Consider the following 16284-nt stretch of genomic DNA (forward strand, 5'->3'; position numbering starts at 1 on the left):
GAAAGAGTGGCTGGAAAGCTGTGTGGCAGAAAAGGACCTGGGGGTGCTGGTTGACAGCTGCCTGAACATGAGCCAGCAGTGTGCCCAAGTGGCCAAGAGGCCAACAGCATCCTGGCTTGTAGCAGGAATAGTGTGGCCAGGAGTAGGGAAGTGATTGTGCCTCTGTACTCGGCACTGGTGAGGCCGCACCTCAAATACTGTGTTCAGTTTTGGGCCCCTCACTACAAGAAGGGCGCTGAGTAGCTGGAGCATGTCCAGAGAAAGGCAATGAAGCTGGTGAAGGATCTGGAGAATGTGTCTTATGAGGAGAGGTTGAGGGAGCTGGGGTTGTTTAGCCTGGAGAAGAAGAGGCTGAGGGGAGACCTTACTGCTCTCTACAACTACCTGAAAGGAGGCTGTAGCGTGGTGGGTGTTTGTCTCTTCTCCCAAGTTACTAATGATAGAACAAGAAGAAATGGCCTTAAGTTACATCGGGGAGGTTTAGATTGGGTATTAGGAAATATTTCTTTAACGAAAGTGTGTTCAGGCATTGGAAGAGGCTGCCCAGAGATGTGGTGGAGTCACCATCCCTGGAGGTATTTAAAAGACATGTAGACGTGGCATTTGGGGACATGGTTTAGGTGGCAAGGTGGTGTTGGGTTGATGGCTGGACTTGATGATCCTAGAGGTCTTTCGCAACCTTAATGATTCTGTGATTCTATGATGATGAAGGCTTCATGTATAGATTAGATGAATGTGGCTGAATGCAAGATGCCAAATGTTAGGAGCTGCTGTTGAATTTAATATGTGCTCCAACTTTTTCATCCTCCTGATTAGCAAACTGCCATTGTTCTTCATGGACAGTTAAGAGCTTGAAGTACAGTTGTGCCCAGTCTTTATGTTAAAAGCTAATGTAGCTATTTCCAGTGAGGTACTCTTCAGTCTGGCTTACAGTAAAGCAGTTGCTCAAGTTCCTGGCAATACAGGGTTGTGTTTCTTCTATAGCAAAAAGGGGACACTGCCTCAGTTGCAACAAAGTCCGTAAGGAACTCTTACGGATTTAAGATAAATATGGATTCCAATCTTCTAGTTTTGTTCAGCAGCAGTAGTAAGAGAAAGCACAGTTGCCAGAAGCAGGTTGAATATTGTAAATATTCTAAAAATAAGTATAGGAGCAAGGTGAATAGATCAGTGAGCAGGGTTTTTATTGTACTGTGACATGTAAACCTGATGATTGAGGGTTTGTATTGTGAAATTGAAATCCTTCATGTCCAGAAGGTTAAGAGCTAAATTAAAATTCCTGTATGTCTGGAATTCTTGAGGAACTCTTCTGAACACTGCAGTGTTTTAATTTTTACTCCTCAGACTGAAACACAAGCATGGCAATGCTGCTGACTAGATCAGATGTCCATCTAATGCTGTTATTAGTAAAGAATATCCAGAGATGGGCAGGAGCTAGTTAGTTGAGCTATTAGCTGGGATTTTTATTCTATAGCAGAAGAATATCTTTATTTCTTTATATCAGCTGTTGGAACAGTGATTATGGAGTAATAGATTACTTCGTAAAGTGTTTAAGTGAAATAATCCTATACCAAAAGAGTTTATGGTGAGCAAATAACCTAGCTGATACATTCATTCTGCAGTGTAGTATCACTGCAGAATTCTGTGACAAGCCTTGCAGTTACAACAGGAAAGATTTAAAATAAACAGAAAACCCACACTGATTGATTGATGCCAGTGTTTCTTGTTTGTTACATAAACCTACTGGAGCATATTATGAGGCTCCAAGTTGAAACTTGTAGGTGTTCTGAAGCTGTAAAACCTTTATGAATGTAAGCATTTTTCTCAAGTGTAATTATAGTGAGGTGCACAAGGATGGCCCATGAAATGGGAAGTTTGCATTACAAGGATGTTTTCCTATTACAGCGGATTGAGAGGCTAACAGCCTACTGGTTTAAGCATGAGCGTGAACATTTGACAGTGTTGCTGATAAGCATGGTTTAAATTTAACTTAAAAATGGACGGAGACATATCCAGTGATAAATCAAGTAAATGAATCAGTAGTAAAAGCCTTCTTGAACTGCTTTGCCAGGAGAGTTATAGGCAGGTCTTTTTCTAATTAAGAAACCCCACCCCACAAACAAAACCCCCTTAAAATCTAAAAAAAAAAGCCACTAAACAGAAAAACCTCCTCAGTCCTGGTCCTGATTGCTTCATGGTTTGTTTTTTCATTAAAATAAAACTTTATGGATCAACAACTGTCAAAATTCTAAACTGAAAGGAAGTTTGTGGCTTCTTTTTAACAACTGTAGAGGCAGTTTGTAGCATAATGTCTTTGAGTACTTGTTTTGCTGGCCTTCTAGCTTGAAGGCAGCATCTTACCTACATGCCTGTTAACTGTTAGCAGCAAGCTGTTAAAAATTTCAAGAGACTTTATGTGCATCAAGAAATATCTTAACAGAATATAGATCTTATATTTAATACTTATGATAGTGCTTATTTTGCTGGTGATGTTTAAGGTTAATGTTACATCTTTTTAGGTTTACCTTTACTTGTGCAAAGAACAATTGCAAGAACTATAGTACTTCAAGAGAGCATTGGTAAGGGTCGTTTTGGAGAAGTCTGGCGAGGGAAGTGGAGAGGAGAAGAAGTTGCTGTGAAGATCTTTTCTTCAAGAGAGGAACGCTCGTGGTTTCGTGAAGCAGAAATTTATCAAACAGTTATGCTACGGCATGAAAACATTCTTGGATTTATAGCTGCAGACAACAAAGGTTAGTGATGCTATGGATTCATTTTGCTGATTGTGTACCTGGTCAGAATAGATGGTAAACGGAGGGGCAAATAAAGTTGTAAGGATCCAATTAAGAGTAGCAAAAAATAATTTTGTTACTAGAGCATTTCAGGGTTTGGCAGGCTTTTCATAGGTTTAATGAAAGAAAGAAGTACCTTTTCCTTTTTCTGGAAAACATGCTTTGTTTAAATCTTAAAAGCATATTTAATGAGGTGTAATTTCTACAAGCAAGTTAAAATACTGTTTAAGTTTGGTATCAAGGAGATGCTTTATCTTGTCAGGCCACATGTTTGCTGAATATCTGTACCTGCACTCCCTTAACAGCCTAAATAGATGTGTGGGACCAAAAGAGATCATGTCTAATACTGTTGTCCTAATAAAAATTAATCTTCTACCTCATACTTTATAAGGCTGAAATATGAGTAGTCATTTAGAACTCCAGTTAGAAAAGAAATTGGAAAAAGGGAATTCATTATTTGTTCCTAATATTAAAAAACAGTACCTGTTTTTTAAAGCTCTCCTGATAAGCCTTTAAGTATCCACTAAGAAGAACAGTTAAACCATTTTTTATCTCGATTTGTTGTGGTTTCAGTCAGCTGAATCTTTCTTGGGTTTTCCTGCAGTCCAAGACACGAAATTTTAGCAAAACCAGCGAAAGTTTTTAATTTCTTACATTAAGGAGAGCTAAAATGTTACAATATTTCATTCAGTTATTTTAAGCTGAAATTACATGTTTCACCACAAATGGCCTTTGACTTTTTTGCAAAGAAAGCATTAACAGAAAATTCTGTCACCTTAGGGAGGAGTCAAGAATCCACACACATCCTGGATTCTTAAAGGGTTCTCAGTTTTGTGGGAAATTCCTAAATGGTTTTAGTGTAGTTGAAGTATATATGTAAGCAGAGTTCTTTTTAATTATCATTAGATTAATTTCAAGTTTCTATATCTATAAATCTGTAGAATTGGAACAGAACCCAAGAGGCTGTGTAAAACACTTCCCTTCTCCAGGAAAGGTTAGCTATAGCTAACTTGCTCCCAACAGATACTTGTGCAGCTTGTTAACCTCCAAGAGCTTGCAGATCTACAGCATACCAGGCAACTTTTTTCCCCACAGCTTATTATGCTTACCATTAGAAACTGTCTGTCTTTCATGCCTAAAGTTTTATTGGATATTAGCACCTGCAAGAGCTTGAGTTTGTTCTGATGGACCTAATGGAGTATCTGGAGCCTGGGTTTAAAATTAGTAGATTGGTTGCATTAAAGACACAAATGAAAACCCATCTCTACAGAAGCCTTAGGTACTACGTCTCACTTAAAAGTATATGGGATGTATTGTAATACCTTAGCTATATAACTTTTAACAAAATCTCTCTGTGGTTAAGCATACCGGTCTCCCATTTTGCCCCAAAGCCATAGATCGTTTGTCCCCAAAATACTCTTGACTACTGTGCAAAGGCGGTAGGAGGAAGGCTTCCTAAATGAGTTTATAAAATAATTTTCTGATTGCTGGCTTAGGTTCCAGATGTAACAAAATGAAATTCCATTTGACTTGGTCATCTTTAGATCCTTGTAGCATTACATAATATAAAACTGTCTTGTTTCTATTGTTAATATGCTTGTGCATACAGTGAAAAATCCTTAGTTGATAGGTCATTACCGGTGTTTGAGGCTTTAAGGCTTTAGGACAAGGTTCTTCTGTTTTCTTGAACTAGTTGGTAATTGGTTTATAAAAAATGGATAAAGATAGATTTTTCAAAATGTGGATATTCTTGACTCTATTTCTAACAGTATTGTTGTCTGAGCAGATGTGGAAAGCTGGATTATTATTAACCCACCAATACAAAATTCTCAGTATAACCTTATACACTCTGTCAGTGAGGAAATACGTACACACCATTCTCTGGGTCAAGCATTCAGAAGTCCGGAATGTTGAAGGACGTTAATATTTCAACCCTTGGTTAGAATACTTCAGGCCACCTGTATCCCATTAAATGGAAGAACATAGGGGGACCATTATGGAGGTAGTTCTTCCAGTTTAGCAGGTGTACTGTTGTGGTACTCTGAAAGGAGCAAGTGTGTCACAACATGGCTTTAGAGACCAATGGCTTAAAAACACCTATTAACAGTCTTTCATTGTAGATGCTGGTGCTAACTGATAAAGGCTTATCAGGTGCCAGGTGCAAGACATGCTGTGAAGGATTTGCATCCATTTCTCTGTATGGCAGACTGATGCATTCAGGAGTTATTACAGCCTAGCTGGAATGCACAAAGTCATTAGACTACACGAACCTGGCTCCATGTCTGAGACCTTGCAAAGGTGACTACAGAGATACAGCAATAAAAGGAACTACTTGTGCAATTCCTGCAATTCAGTGCTTGCTGAAAGCTTCAGTGACACACGGAGAAGAATTCTCAGGAGTAGGTTCTCATGTATCCGTCATGAATGCTGAGGGCTCATATCTCCTGACATGTATTTTGTGGTGTAAATGTGGGCCAGTGTTGTGCAATCCTCACTACTAATAAAGGTATTAAGTCTCTCCTCTTCACACAAATGTGTGTTTTTCACAATGGCTGGGGAACATCTGGCTGGCCATTGTAGTTGTAAAACTGGGGACAGAGGGGGCATTCAGGTAGAAGGGTGCACGTATAGATTAGAAAGTGTTTACAAGTTTACAGATTAGTCAGTGGTGTCCAGCTCAGATGGTGGAGTCCTAAAGCTTGTGACTGAACTACTGTCTTTGCTCCTCGTTCTACTACACTGTTTAGACATTCTATGTGCCTTAATGGCATGTTCTCCTCTACCACAGCTGCATGATGTTCAGGAGGCTATAGGAGCTGGTCCAATCTGTTTGCTTTCCCCATCCCAAAATTTACTGGGAAGTACATGCTTGCTGTTAAGCCAGCTTGAAGGCTGAGAGGCAATGCATTATTTTAACTGTAGTTGTGTTCTTTCTGGGTAGCTCTTTACCTACCCAGCAGTATATGCTAACTTTCAGATACTGCTAGGTCAGGGAAATTACTTTCTGGGCCATGTATTGCCTTGTTTTGAATCACCTAAATATAATTTGGGGTTTGGGTGGGTTTTTTCTCTTGTCTTTCTAAACTAGATACTTAGTTGTAAAGTGTATCAGGGACTACTTATCTGTACTATTCTACTAGCAGAAAAGCAGTGGCAGAAACCTCTGTTTACAGTACTAAATGTTTCCCTGGATTAGCTGTCCATAACTGTAACTGTCTGTAGTCATGTTACAAGTAAGGTGACGTCTTGTACTGCACACTTTCAGATAACTTTATGAACTAAAATACTTTGGGCTTTCTATGCCTCCCCCTTAATTGAAAGCTGCGCTTCTGTAAGTGAAAGTTTTGTTCAGTCAGACTACCTCACATGGTAAGTAGATCCCCGAGAATGATGTTAGGCAATAAGCTGCAGAGAAATGAGCAGAATTCCTTCCTCTTGAGAAAAGTAATATTTGAGTTATTTATTCTTTCCAAAGCTCTAGTTTTAGCCTGAGAAGAAGGAATTTGATTGGAAGATCTTGCTAATCTACATAGCTCAAGTGCTTTTCATCAATTTAATTGAGTGGCTATTTCAGTGTGATAGAGTCAAGCTGTTCCACTAACAAAATATCAGTCCTCTTGCAGCCACAGACAAAAGTGTTTTTTCCTCACATCTCCCTGAATCTCTCATTTCTAAGTGTTTTCTAGTTATAGATCCCATCTGTATCTGATCTTTTCACTGCTTTTTCCTCATTTTTTTGTTACATTAGCCTTTTTTGGCATGCAGATAATCTGTCTCACTCTCTGCTTTGAAACAGTTCACTACGTGACACTAGAGAACACATGCAATTAGGCAGTTTCCATAACTTCTTTTAAACATTCAACTTGGAACATAAGTCTGCAGTTCAAAACTCTGGTACCAAGCAATACTGTCACACTTCAAAACCTAGTATTTGGTATAAAAACCAAGCATGTGCCAATTCCAAATTTTTGTTCTGGTAGTACCAATGTGAAAAAAGCAATTGACACTTCAGTGAACTCAGTCAATTCAATTTTAATTGAAACTTGATTATATATTTGATAAATAGTTATAAATTCCTTCAAGAGGCAGCTTGTCTAAGATGTTGCTTGGACTTCTAATGTTTTTCTCAAACTGTAATCAGTCTTCTAACAATAAATCTGAAAGCTTCTTTACTCAGAATTTCAAATTTTGTTAGAACTGCAGAAGAAAACCTTTTACTTCTGAGAGATTTTGATGGTCTAAAATACTTTCAGGTTTCTTGCAAACAGATAAAATAAGCATAGTTGATCTTTTAAATAGGTTTCCAATAATATATATAAAACTTTAAAAGTTTTTGAATATTCTGAAATTGCTTGAGTTTCTTGATCATGGTGTATATTCACTAAATCAAGTTATCTTGTCTTGGAAGGCTGTGCTACTGTATGTAATTACTACTGAGTGTAATTACTTTTTCTCACCTGATAATGCAAATCCTGTCATTGAAAACTTCATTGGAGATGCTGCTTAATGTGCAGCCAAAAATACTCAAGGTCAGGTTAATTATTACTTAGTAATAATTAACTACTGTCAAGAGTATAAGGTGACTGAATTTCATCATAACGTGTTCTGCTTAGATGTTAAATGAATGAGTAGCTTGTCAAATATAGCAAGGTAAAGAAAATTTAGTAGGTTCCATCTAATAGCTGGCTGCTGTACTTATTGATGCATTTCATCTTGTCTGTAATTAATCATATCATGTAGGCTTGGATGTAACACTATCCCTTCTTAAAATCTCATTGGAGGGCCACAAATACAACATGCAGTCATGACTCCTTTCACAATGGATAGTAAGCCCAGCTTTATATTTTCTCCTTTGGAAGGAGGATAAAAACAGACTGAATATTAAGACTTGGAGGTAACAAGATAAAACTGAAGTAGAAGGGTTTGTAATCAGCAGCATATCCTCTTCTGTGGGCACCTAGAGTTAAGAGGGGAAAAATCTTTATGCAAAGACACTACAGTCTTGATTCAACGCAATAATTCTTCAGAAACCTTGTCTTTAAAAGATCTGTTTAAACACAATAGGTCTGGTAGACTACTTAAAATCAGGTTGTTAATTTCCCTACTTATTGTTGTCTAGTTTAAACACCTGTTGAGGTATCCCATTCATCAGAAATAGAAGAAATCAAATACAGGATCGGTCAATATGTGTATAGTGTTAATACCCAGGAGAGGATTATTTCAGGCAATGTAGGGTCGTAACTGGTGAAGCAGTAGAATAAAACTGGACGAAGAGAATATTGTGAACGGATTAAAGTTAATTTATTTTTAACTGCCACAGCTATTTGGAGCTCTTTGTATTTAAGAGCACCTTTTTATGTGTCTGTGAACACATACCTGTTTCTAATGGTTCTATAAAACTGTTTCAGTGAAGCTAATACTGTTAGATTGACTTTTCAGAGGCCATAATTCTCTTTGGAAAAAGTCACATTTAATAGCATGCTAAGTTCTATGAGTTCATGCTTGGATATGCAAAGTAGCAGAACAAGCAGCAGTCTGAACTATAAAATAATCAAAAATATTTTTTAAAATAAACCTTTAATTTCCTGAAAAAAACCCACACCAAAAAAAGCCCCACCAAAGCTTAGGGGTCACTTCTATAGGCATATTATAAGAAGCTTCCCACTGCAATAGCAGCTTTCAGAACAGTCTTTTACAGGTTGGAGCATTTGACTGCTTTCTTTTGCCTGTTTAGTCTCAATTATGATGTTAATTTATTCTGGGAATGTAGCAAGGCAGAATTCTCTTTCCATTATGAGAATTGTTTGAATATAGATTAGACTTATTTCCTTCCTCTGAAGCATTTGGTGGCTTTTTAATTTTTTTAAATTATTTTTAATGGCATCTCTGGCTTCCCTAGAAATATCCAAGTAGAAGGGATGCTTGAAAGTCTTCCCATCCTCACCCAAGAGCTTATTCAAAGATAAGCACAGCTACTCCTGTAATGGTAGTTTTTTGTCAATCTGTAGATTGAGCATTTTGTGCCTCTGACTTTTCTGGGCCAAGTGTGTTCTTTAAGGCGAGTGGAAGAAGAGGGGAAGAAAATGTAATAACTTCCTTTTTGGAAACGAACAATTTTTCAGTATGTCTGTGATAGAAACTAACTTCTGAATTGACTTCTCTCCTTTCTTCATATTTAGTTCCTGAGTGTGCATTTTTATCCTTAGTGACTACCACATGATGAGATCTTTTTGGCTTGTGCTGAGTTTTCTCACTTGTTCTTAGGGAATAGTGGCTGTTTAACTCAGGATAGAAGTCCAACTGAAATCTTTTATGGGATAACTAGTATCTTCGAGAGATGAGAGACCCTTCTACAAAAGTAGCTAGCTATAAAAACACTTCTCAGATCTGCCATGTGAGAGTTGCTTTTATAACAAAACAAAATTGGAAAACCTATTTGGTGGTAGGATTGTTCTTTTCTGGGTATGTTTCTACTTCTTAGGTCAAAAACTTTTGCCCCCCTCTTGATTTGAATTCCTTTAATAGGCTTCTCTCTGGCTTAAACTTCAAGGTATTTTGTGTCCACTAGTTTATTAAAGTGAACAATTTCATTCTTGTCTGTCATTTGTATGCCTTGGGATATCTGCAAATGCCTGTCTTGTTCTTCATAGTTCAGTGAAAAATCACACAGCACACTCATTTTCTCATAATCAGTATTTTTCATTCTTTTTACTCTTGTGCCTCCTGGAAACTGAGGTTTTCTCCAGCAACTTAAAGGTCACCAGCGGTGGGGTTTGACTTTGTTTTTTAAGTAACGTGCCTGATTGCTGCTTGCAAGCTTCTGCTTCAGCAGAAAAAAATCCACCAACTGCTGGTAACTGGAAATTGTCTCGCAGGCTGAGGCTGGATGGGTTATGGGAAGACTTTGAAAGAGTTGTTATGGGGCAAAGCTTGAAAGACACAACTTTTCATGGGTAGCCTGGACAATATTGTACTAGACTGACAGTGACAGGATTAGTTTGCATCATGTGTTCAGCACTGTTCCACTCAAGCAGAAAAGCTAGGGGAAGGCAGGGACTGGCTAATACCCCAAATAGTTCACCTTGGAATCATAATGTCATCGGCTTACTGTGGTTTGTCTTTTAGCATAAATAAAATACTAACTACGCTGTTCAGGAAGTCTTGTGTGGTAGTCCCAGCCCTTACAGAGACATTTAAATGTTACAGGCATAGAAGTAGAGATTTGATAGTCTAAATTTAATGAGGTTACTCATAAAATGTAATTTGCACTCCATAAGCGTTGTATCAAAGTGGCATATATGGTTTGCTTGTTTTCTGTGTGTGTATGTGTGGTATTCATGCCAGTGTTATTTTGCAGACAATGGTACATGGACTCAGCTGTGGTTGGTGTCAGATTATCATGAGCATGGATCACTCTTTGATTACCTGAACAGGTATACAGTAACAGTGGAAGGAATGATAAAATTAGCTTTGTCTACTGCCAGTGGTCTTGCCCATCTTCACATGGAAATTGTTGGCACACAAGGTAATCTTACAACTATTCAGCCTGTCATGTGGATAATACTGGATTTTTAAAAAATTACGCATACGTAGCTCTTTCTGCTATAAATCTCTTCTTAATTAGAACATTCAGCCTTTTCAGGATGTAGTTGCTTTATACGCAGCTACTTATGTGATGAGAAAGTAGTTGAACTTGGCACAGATACCCAAGTTAATTTGTGGAGCTGAGTGAATTGAAAAATGTCTGGGACCTGTGATAACTTCTGAACTAGTAGAACTTCTTAATTTGGAAGGTTTTTTACCTTCTTTCTATGGTATATCTGGGTTTTGTGATGTAACAATCCTCCCTACAAAACACCTATTGAAAGGCAGTAAGCTAATGGTGCCTGTAGTATCTCGTTTGATTTAAGGCAGCACTATGGGTATATTTACAGAGATCAGAAATGTTTTTGTGGCAAGTAGTATGTGTATGCAATAAATACGTGCAGGAACAGGGAAAGAAGCAGTAGAGTAGAGGAATATGGTAGACATCTAAGGTATTTTTTCTGGACAGTCAACCAGTCCAAAAATTTCAGGAGTTACCTTGATGCACATAAATCAGCAGAACTGGAAGGAATTCTGTAACTTCAAACAAAACCTGCACCAGGCTTAGAATAATAGCCATATCTTTTTTTACAGCTGTGTTATTTCTATTTTTTCCCTTACAGGCAAACCAGCGATTGCCCACAGAGATTTGAAATCAAAAAATATATTGGTAAAAAAGAATGGAACATGCTGCATTGCAGACCTAGGATTGGCAGTTAGACACGATTCGGCTACAGATACAATTGATATTGCCCCAAACCACAGAGTGGGAACAAAAAGGTAAAATCATTAGTGTGATGTGTCATGCAACTTTTTTATAATGCTTTGGTTTTTTTCTTCTCCCATATAGAATGTGTGCAAACACAAGCAGCAGGAAGATGTAAATAATGGCAGGTAGAGTTCCTAGGCACTTCCTTGCCAGCTGGTAATTCAGTTAGACAGTAGGTGCTTAAAAAGCATGTTGAATCTTGGCATCTATTACTAGCATGTGTAAAATACTGAAAACTTGCAAAATATTGTAGGGCATAATTATATATTGAAACAATTAGGAGACTTCATGAATGACAGTTTTGGAGACTTCGCTGCTGTATCTTTAATCTTCTTGCATTGTGTTGCGTGGAAACGTTGCTTGCAGCCTAGTCTGGAGTGTAAGACAGGATACTGACAGTGAAAGTAAAAAGCTGGATTTTTTTTTTTTCAGTGTAAAGCCTGTGTGGTAAAACATTCAAGGTGTTGAGTCTTGGACGTGGACTTTCATGGGATCATATTTTCAAAAGAAACAGGAGAACTTAAAATAGCAGTCATCTTATGCATAAATAGAATTATGAATGGATGAGTCAGTGTACATACTCCTTTTAAAAGCCTACTTCTGAATTTGGAAATACAGATTTTCTTGTCGTCAAAAGAACTCGGAGCTGTTTAACTCCAACACATGTGCAATTAAACTTAGTGGCTGTAACTTAAAATTACTGGTCCTTCAGACAATAATAACTGGAAGCTCTTCTGAAGAGAAGATCAGTTTCCTTTTACTAATCTGCCGCTGTAGAGCATACAGAGGTAGCATCTCTAACAGTGAACCATAGCAACAGAGTTCTGCAATGTGGGCAACCTGTTACCTTTTAATGCCTATAGGTTCAGTGGTATGTCAAACTGCAGTTTGTATGCGTGTCACAGAAATTTGTGGAAGACCAGTGGTTCAGGGCTGTACGTGATTAACTTCAGCATATGCCCTAGCAGCTTGGGCAGCATCACAGAATCTTCTCCAAATCTCCAATCCATACACTAAAAATATTTTTTAATACATCTCTTTGAGTGATCCTGCAAGGGAGAGGGGGTGTGACTGGGGTTTTAGAATGAAGTAGGATGCCCCTTCAGCTGTGGCTTTTTGCAAGAAAAAAAATTTTTTAAGGCTCGGTGAACGAAAGGTTTTAAAACATGTACTGAAAACTTGTTTTACTGACAGTTATATTGCTGAAATTACTTTGTTCTAAAGCTCTGCTCAAGTTGGTCCTTTGCCAACTTGAAAAATACCACACAAGCGGTCAGATGAGACTTATTTTCTGAACTACTACTAGATTATAAAGTAGTGGGCATTATTCCTTCTCAAATTTCCCAGTAATCATTGGTAGTAAAACAGCAGAATACTTCAGAATTTGTCATGGCAAACTTAGCTGTGTGCAGCACATATACCCCGTGTGACTTAGTATTTTCTACTACACCTAGATGCAAAGAGAAATGATGTGCAAACCAGTTACTTTCTTTAGTCTAGTCTTCGAAAGCATCCTTTCAGTTGTGTCTGTAGATCCCACTTGCAAGATCTCTTCTTGCGTAGGTGCTATTAAATTGCTTGTTCATCTGCCTTATGCTTCTTAACAAGGGCAAAGCTGTAGTAACTCCCTTACTTTCTGTGCTGGGCAGCAGCAGGACTAAGTCTTTTTCCCACTTTAAAGATGTTAGTCACTTCTGCCTCTCTGAAAAGTGTTCATTATCATAAAAGGCTTTTCCTCTTGTGCATTCTTAGGTAAGTAACTCTGCATCTCTGATTTTTTTCATAATAAAGTTCAGATCTTGCCTGTTCACTGACAGTTTTAACTCCTGTTGATTGCCACTGCTGGTACCTCTTCTGCACGTGGAAGCTCTGGGTGCAAGTTCAGGGAGATTTGACTTAATTTTATATTTTTCTAATGATTGTCTGCTGTAAGAATGTATGGTCTAGTGAGCAAGCAAGACTCACTCTTGGGTGAGTGATCTAGGTGCTGAGTCAGACTGATGATCCTTTACTCTGAATGAATCATTTTTCCCTTCTGTTCAGAGGCTTAGCCTTTACCATAGGGTGTGAGCTGTGTGCTTGCACAGCTCAGCCTGCAGCATAGAGCAGGGAGTGTGAGCTTTAAGATGAGAAGGAAATAGAATACCTCTCACTCCAAGGCATGTAAAAATATAGACTAATTCTTTTTTTTTTTGAGGTGTGGCTCAACTGTTACTTTTGCTAGTTGAAATAGGCCGTGTTTAAAAGAAGTTTGGCTGCAAATTCCACCTTAACATGGGTGCTTTTCTGAAGTTTACCTAAACCCAGTATGAGCAGAATTCTAGCTATGCTTGTGAAGAACAGGCTTGGTGAAGGGAGATGTCACACTCAAGTTGTATATGGGTCCTCTTTGATGCCAAGCCCCCTATATGTTGTACAAGAAACTTAGGCGACTAATAAAGAGCTTTTGGACTAAAAGGGATGGGGGGAGGAGGTCAGTGGGCACCCAAAGCTTGGCAATGCCATGCACAACATAATTTGTAAACTTCTTTGTAGACTTATCCTTTCATTCTTGGAGGGTACTGAGCTGCAGACCTTGTTCAGAAGGTCGGAGTTAGTCTACATAGAATAGCTCTCCAGAACTTAAATACTGTTTCTGACAAGCAATGCATTTCCAATACATAAGCTGACAAGGAGATGCATGTTCCTCTCCCTTTTGTCTGATAGCCGTGAAACGGCTAATCTGCTAACCGCACTAGATGACCTACTTGCCTTTCGCCTCTCTTGTTCCAGCAATAATCTCTGACTTTTTGAGCAGTCAGTCACCATTCTGTGTTATGGAAGCCAAAGCCAATCTAAATGCATTGATGGAGGATTATGGTAAGAGGTCAATTTGCCAATAAATTCAATGGAAGTCGCATTTGGGGGAGGGGTGGGATTTTTTTCTTTTGAGGGTATGAAGTCAGCTCCATTGCCACATTCAGGCCTCTTGTGGTCTTTCCTGTTAAACCTTTGTCCTTAGGCTGACTTACAGAAACTGAGACAGTCTACTCCTTGCTTAAGTGATTCTGACTGACAGTCTTGTAGCATGGTTGGGGTTTTTGGTTTGGTGTTTTTCCAGTTCCATCACTCTTCTCATCCCCATGTGATCTTAAGATAAATATTTTTTCTTGCAGACCCAAAGATGATCACTATACTGTTAAGTACGTGAAGCAGCATAAGAAGATTATCCAATAATACAAAGTCCTTGGAGAGCATTAAAACACCCACCACAATCTTGCATTATTGATTAAAAAGTTTTGATATGGGTGGCCCAGAATGATTTGAGCCTTGTCCATATCAAAGATTGTGACATATATAGACTTAAGACTCTGCTTAAATACTTACATTCTTCTTTAGACTGTTGTCCTCTGCTTGTGCTGTGTTTATCACTTGTGGGGAATTTATATACCTGTACAGTGCTTAGGAGAATTCTCATGTCAGCAGCCTTTGAAGGTCTGGGCTACTGGTTGCAGTTTTGCTCTTTTGTTGATAGCTCTTCCTTCCTTGTATGTATGTCATGTCCATAAGACAGTAGTGCTGAGAGAGTTCTAAAAGATTTGATAGTCCTGAAATTTAAATAGTGTCTTGTATTCTGCATACCATCCCTGGTACTAGGAAAAGAAAATCCTATTATTATGTTGATTAAATGAAATTGTATATAGGCTTATGTGGCTGTTCCAGAGGTTGAGCTATTGCCTGGCACTATTCCACTCCAGTAATTTATACATGTTGCTTTTTTACCAGTTAACTGTGCTCTCCAAAGCCCTGGTGTCAGTGTTCACCTGCTTCATTAATATGTCAGCTTGAGATTGACAGGCCAGAGATGCGGAGAAACACACTGAACTCTGCTAAACATTACATATCAGATTTAGCTGCCAGAGCTATACCAGATTGAGAGCAATACTACAACTGATGTTGGTTGATTGCAGCAAATACCACTCATTCCTTCCAGCAGCCAGCAGGGATGCTGCTATCAGTAACTCTTACAATGCGGTCCACACTGATTTTTTTTTTTGCTTGATTTTCCCACGTTAGGCCTAGTCACTAAACAAGGAAATAATCACTTGGATCCCATGACCAGTTTTCAGGCCTTGTTTCTCAGTTGAAAGTCTGTCAGATTTTTTTCTATTGCAGGAAATGTTGATAAAGTAGACTTTTCTTGTTGTTAATGTGTAACCCCAATAAGGTTTGCTATTTAAAAAATAAAGCCTGGCATGGTTTATGATGGGGCTTACAGATTGTATGATGAAGAATCAGTTACTGCAATGGTAGGGAGCCTTTGTTCCTAAGGAACCCTTAAAAAAGCAGCACTCTTAACTGACTCTTCATGTCTCTTCCCTCTCTAGTCTTGCTAGGGGGTGTTGTAAGTGGCTGCTGTATATCTGCAGATTCCAGGAGCTGGGGCTTCCTCCTGCCTCTGGAGCCCAACCTGATGGGTGCAGAGTTGGGGCTCTGTCAATCCCAAGCCCATGGATATGGCTGCTTTCTTACTTGGGATTCAACCAGTAGTAAGGCTGGGCATACACAGACACATACAGTACTGACAGGGCTGATTTCAGATTGCTATACACAGTGTGCTTTTTTCAACACCCACATAAACCACTGTCAGAACTTGTATAAAAAAAGTACAGACAGCCCAGTCTCCTTCCTTCTCTAACTATCAGTACAACCCTCAGCGTGTCTAATGCGTTCTTCTGTGCTCCACAGGTATCTGCTCGCCAGCTGGGCTGGGTTAACACAGTAGCAAACAGATGCCTGTACTGGTATGCACACCTCCATGCATGGATTCCCTCAAATACCAGCACAGGCCTTCCCCTTGTCAAACATACCTACCTGGGCCACCTACTTGCTGGCTAGACCAGCTTGAAGTTTGCTAGTGAATTACACCCATGCACACCTGCCATGCAAACCAGGTTTGGGGGAAATAAAATCCTTTCAGCCCACCCCAGCAGCTGGCACCCAGGCATATAGACTTTATGACCTGTGATTCCCAGTCCAGTTGCTGGTGCTGAGAGGCCCTTACTCTGCTTCTCTCATCCCAGTTCTTCCCTGTAGCGGGTGCCTGTAAGCATGTGACTGTGAAGACTGTGAAGCCTGTGACCTATGGTCCTGCTTCAGCGG

General features: G+C 39.0%; 1 protein-coding gene across 1 annotated transcript in view; it reads left to right on the top strand.

Moving 5' to 3' along the window:
* Positions 1-16284, top strand: part of TGFBR1 (transforming growth factor beta receptor 1) — a 33319-nt gene that overhangs the window by 10587 nt on the left and 6448 nt on the right. Inside the window, exons 4-6 of the mRNA XM_075083837.1 lie at positions 2520-2750; positions 10147-10314; positions 10997-11153. Of these exons, the coding sequence (XP_074939938.1) occupies positions 2520-2750; positions 10147-10314; positions 10997-11153 (556 nt within the window). The remainder of the gene's footprint in view (positions 1-2519; positions 2751-10146; positions 10315-10996; positions 11154-16284) is intronic.

The sequence above is a fragment of the Phalacrocorax aristotelis genome, chromosome 2 (assembly GCF_949628215.1).
Source record: "Phalacrocorax aristotelis chromosome 2, bGulAri2.1, whole genome shotgun sequence".
Taxonomy (NCBI): domain Eukaryota; kingdom Metazoa; phylum Chordata; class Aves; order Suliformes; family Phalacrocoracidae; genus Phalacrocorax; species Phalacrocorax aristotelis.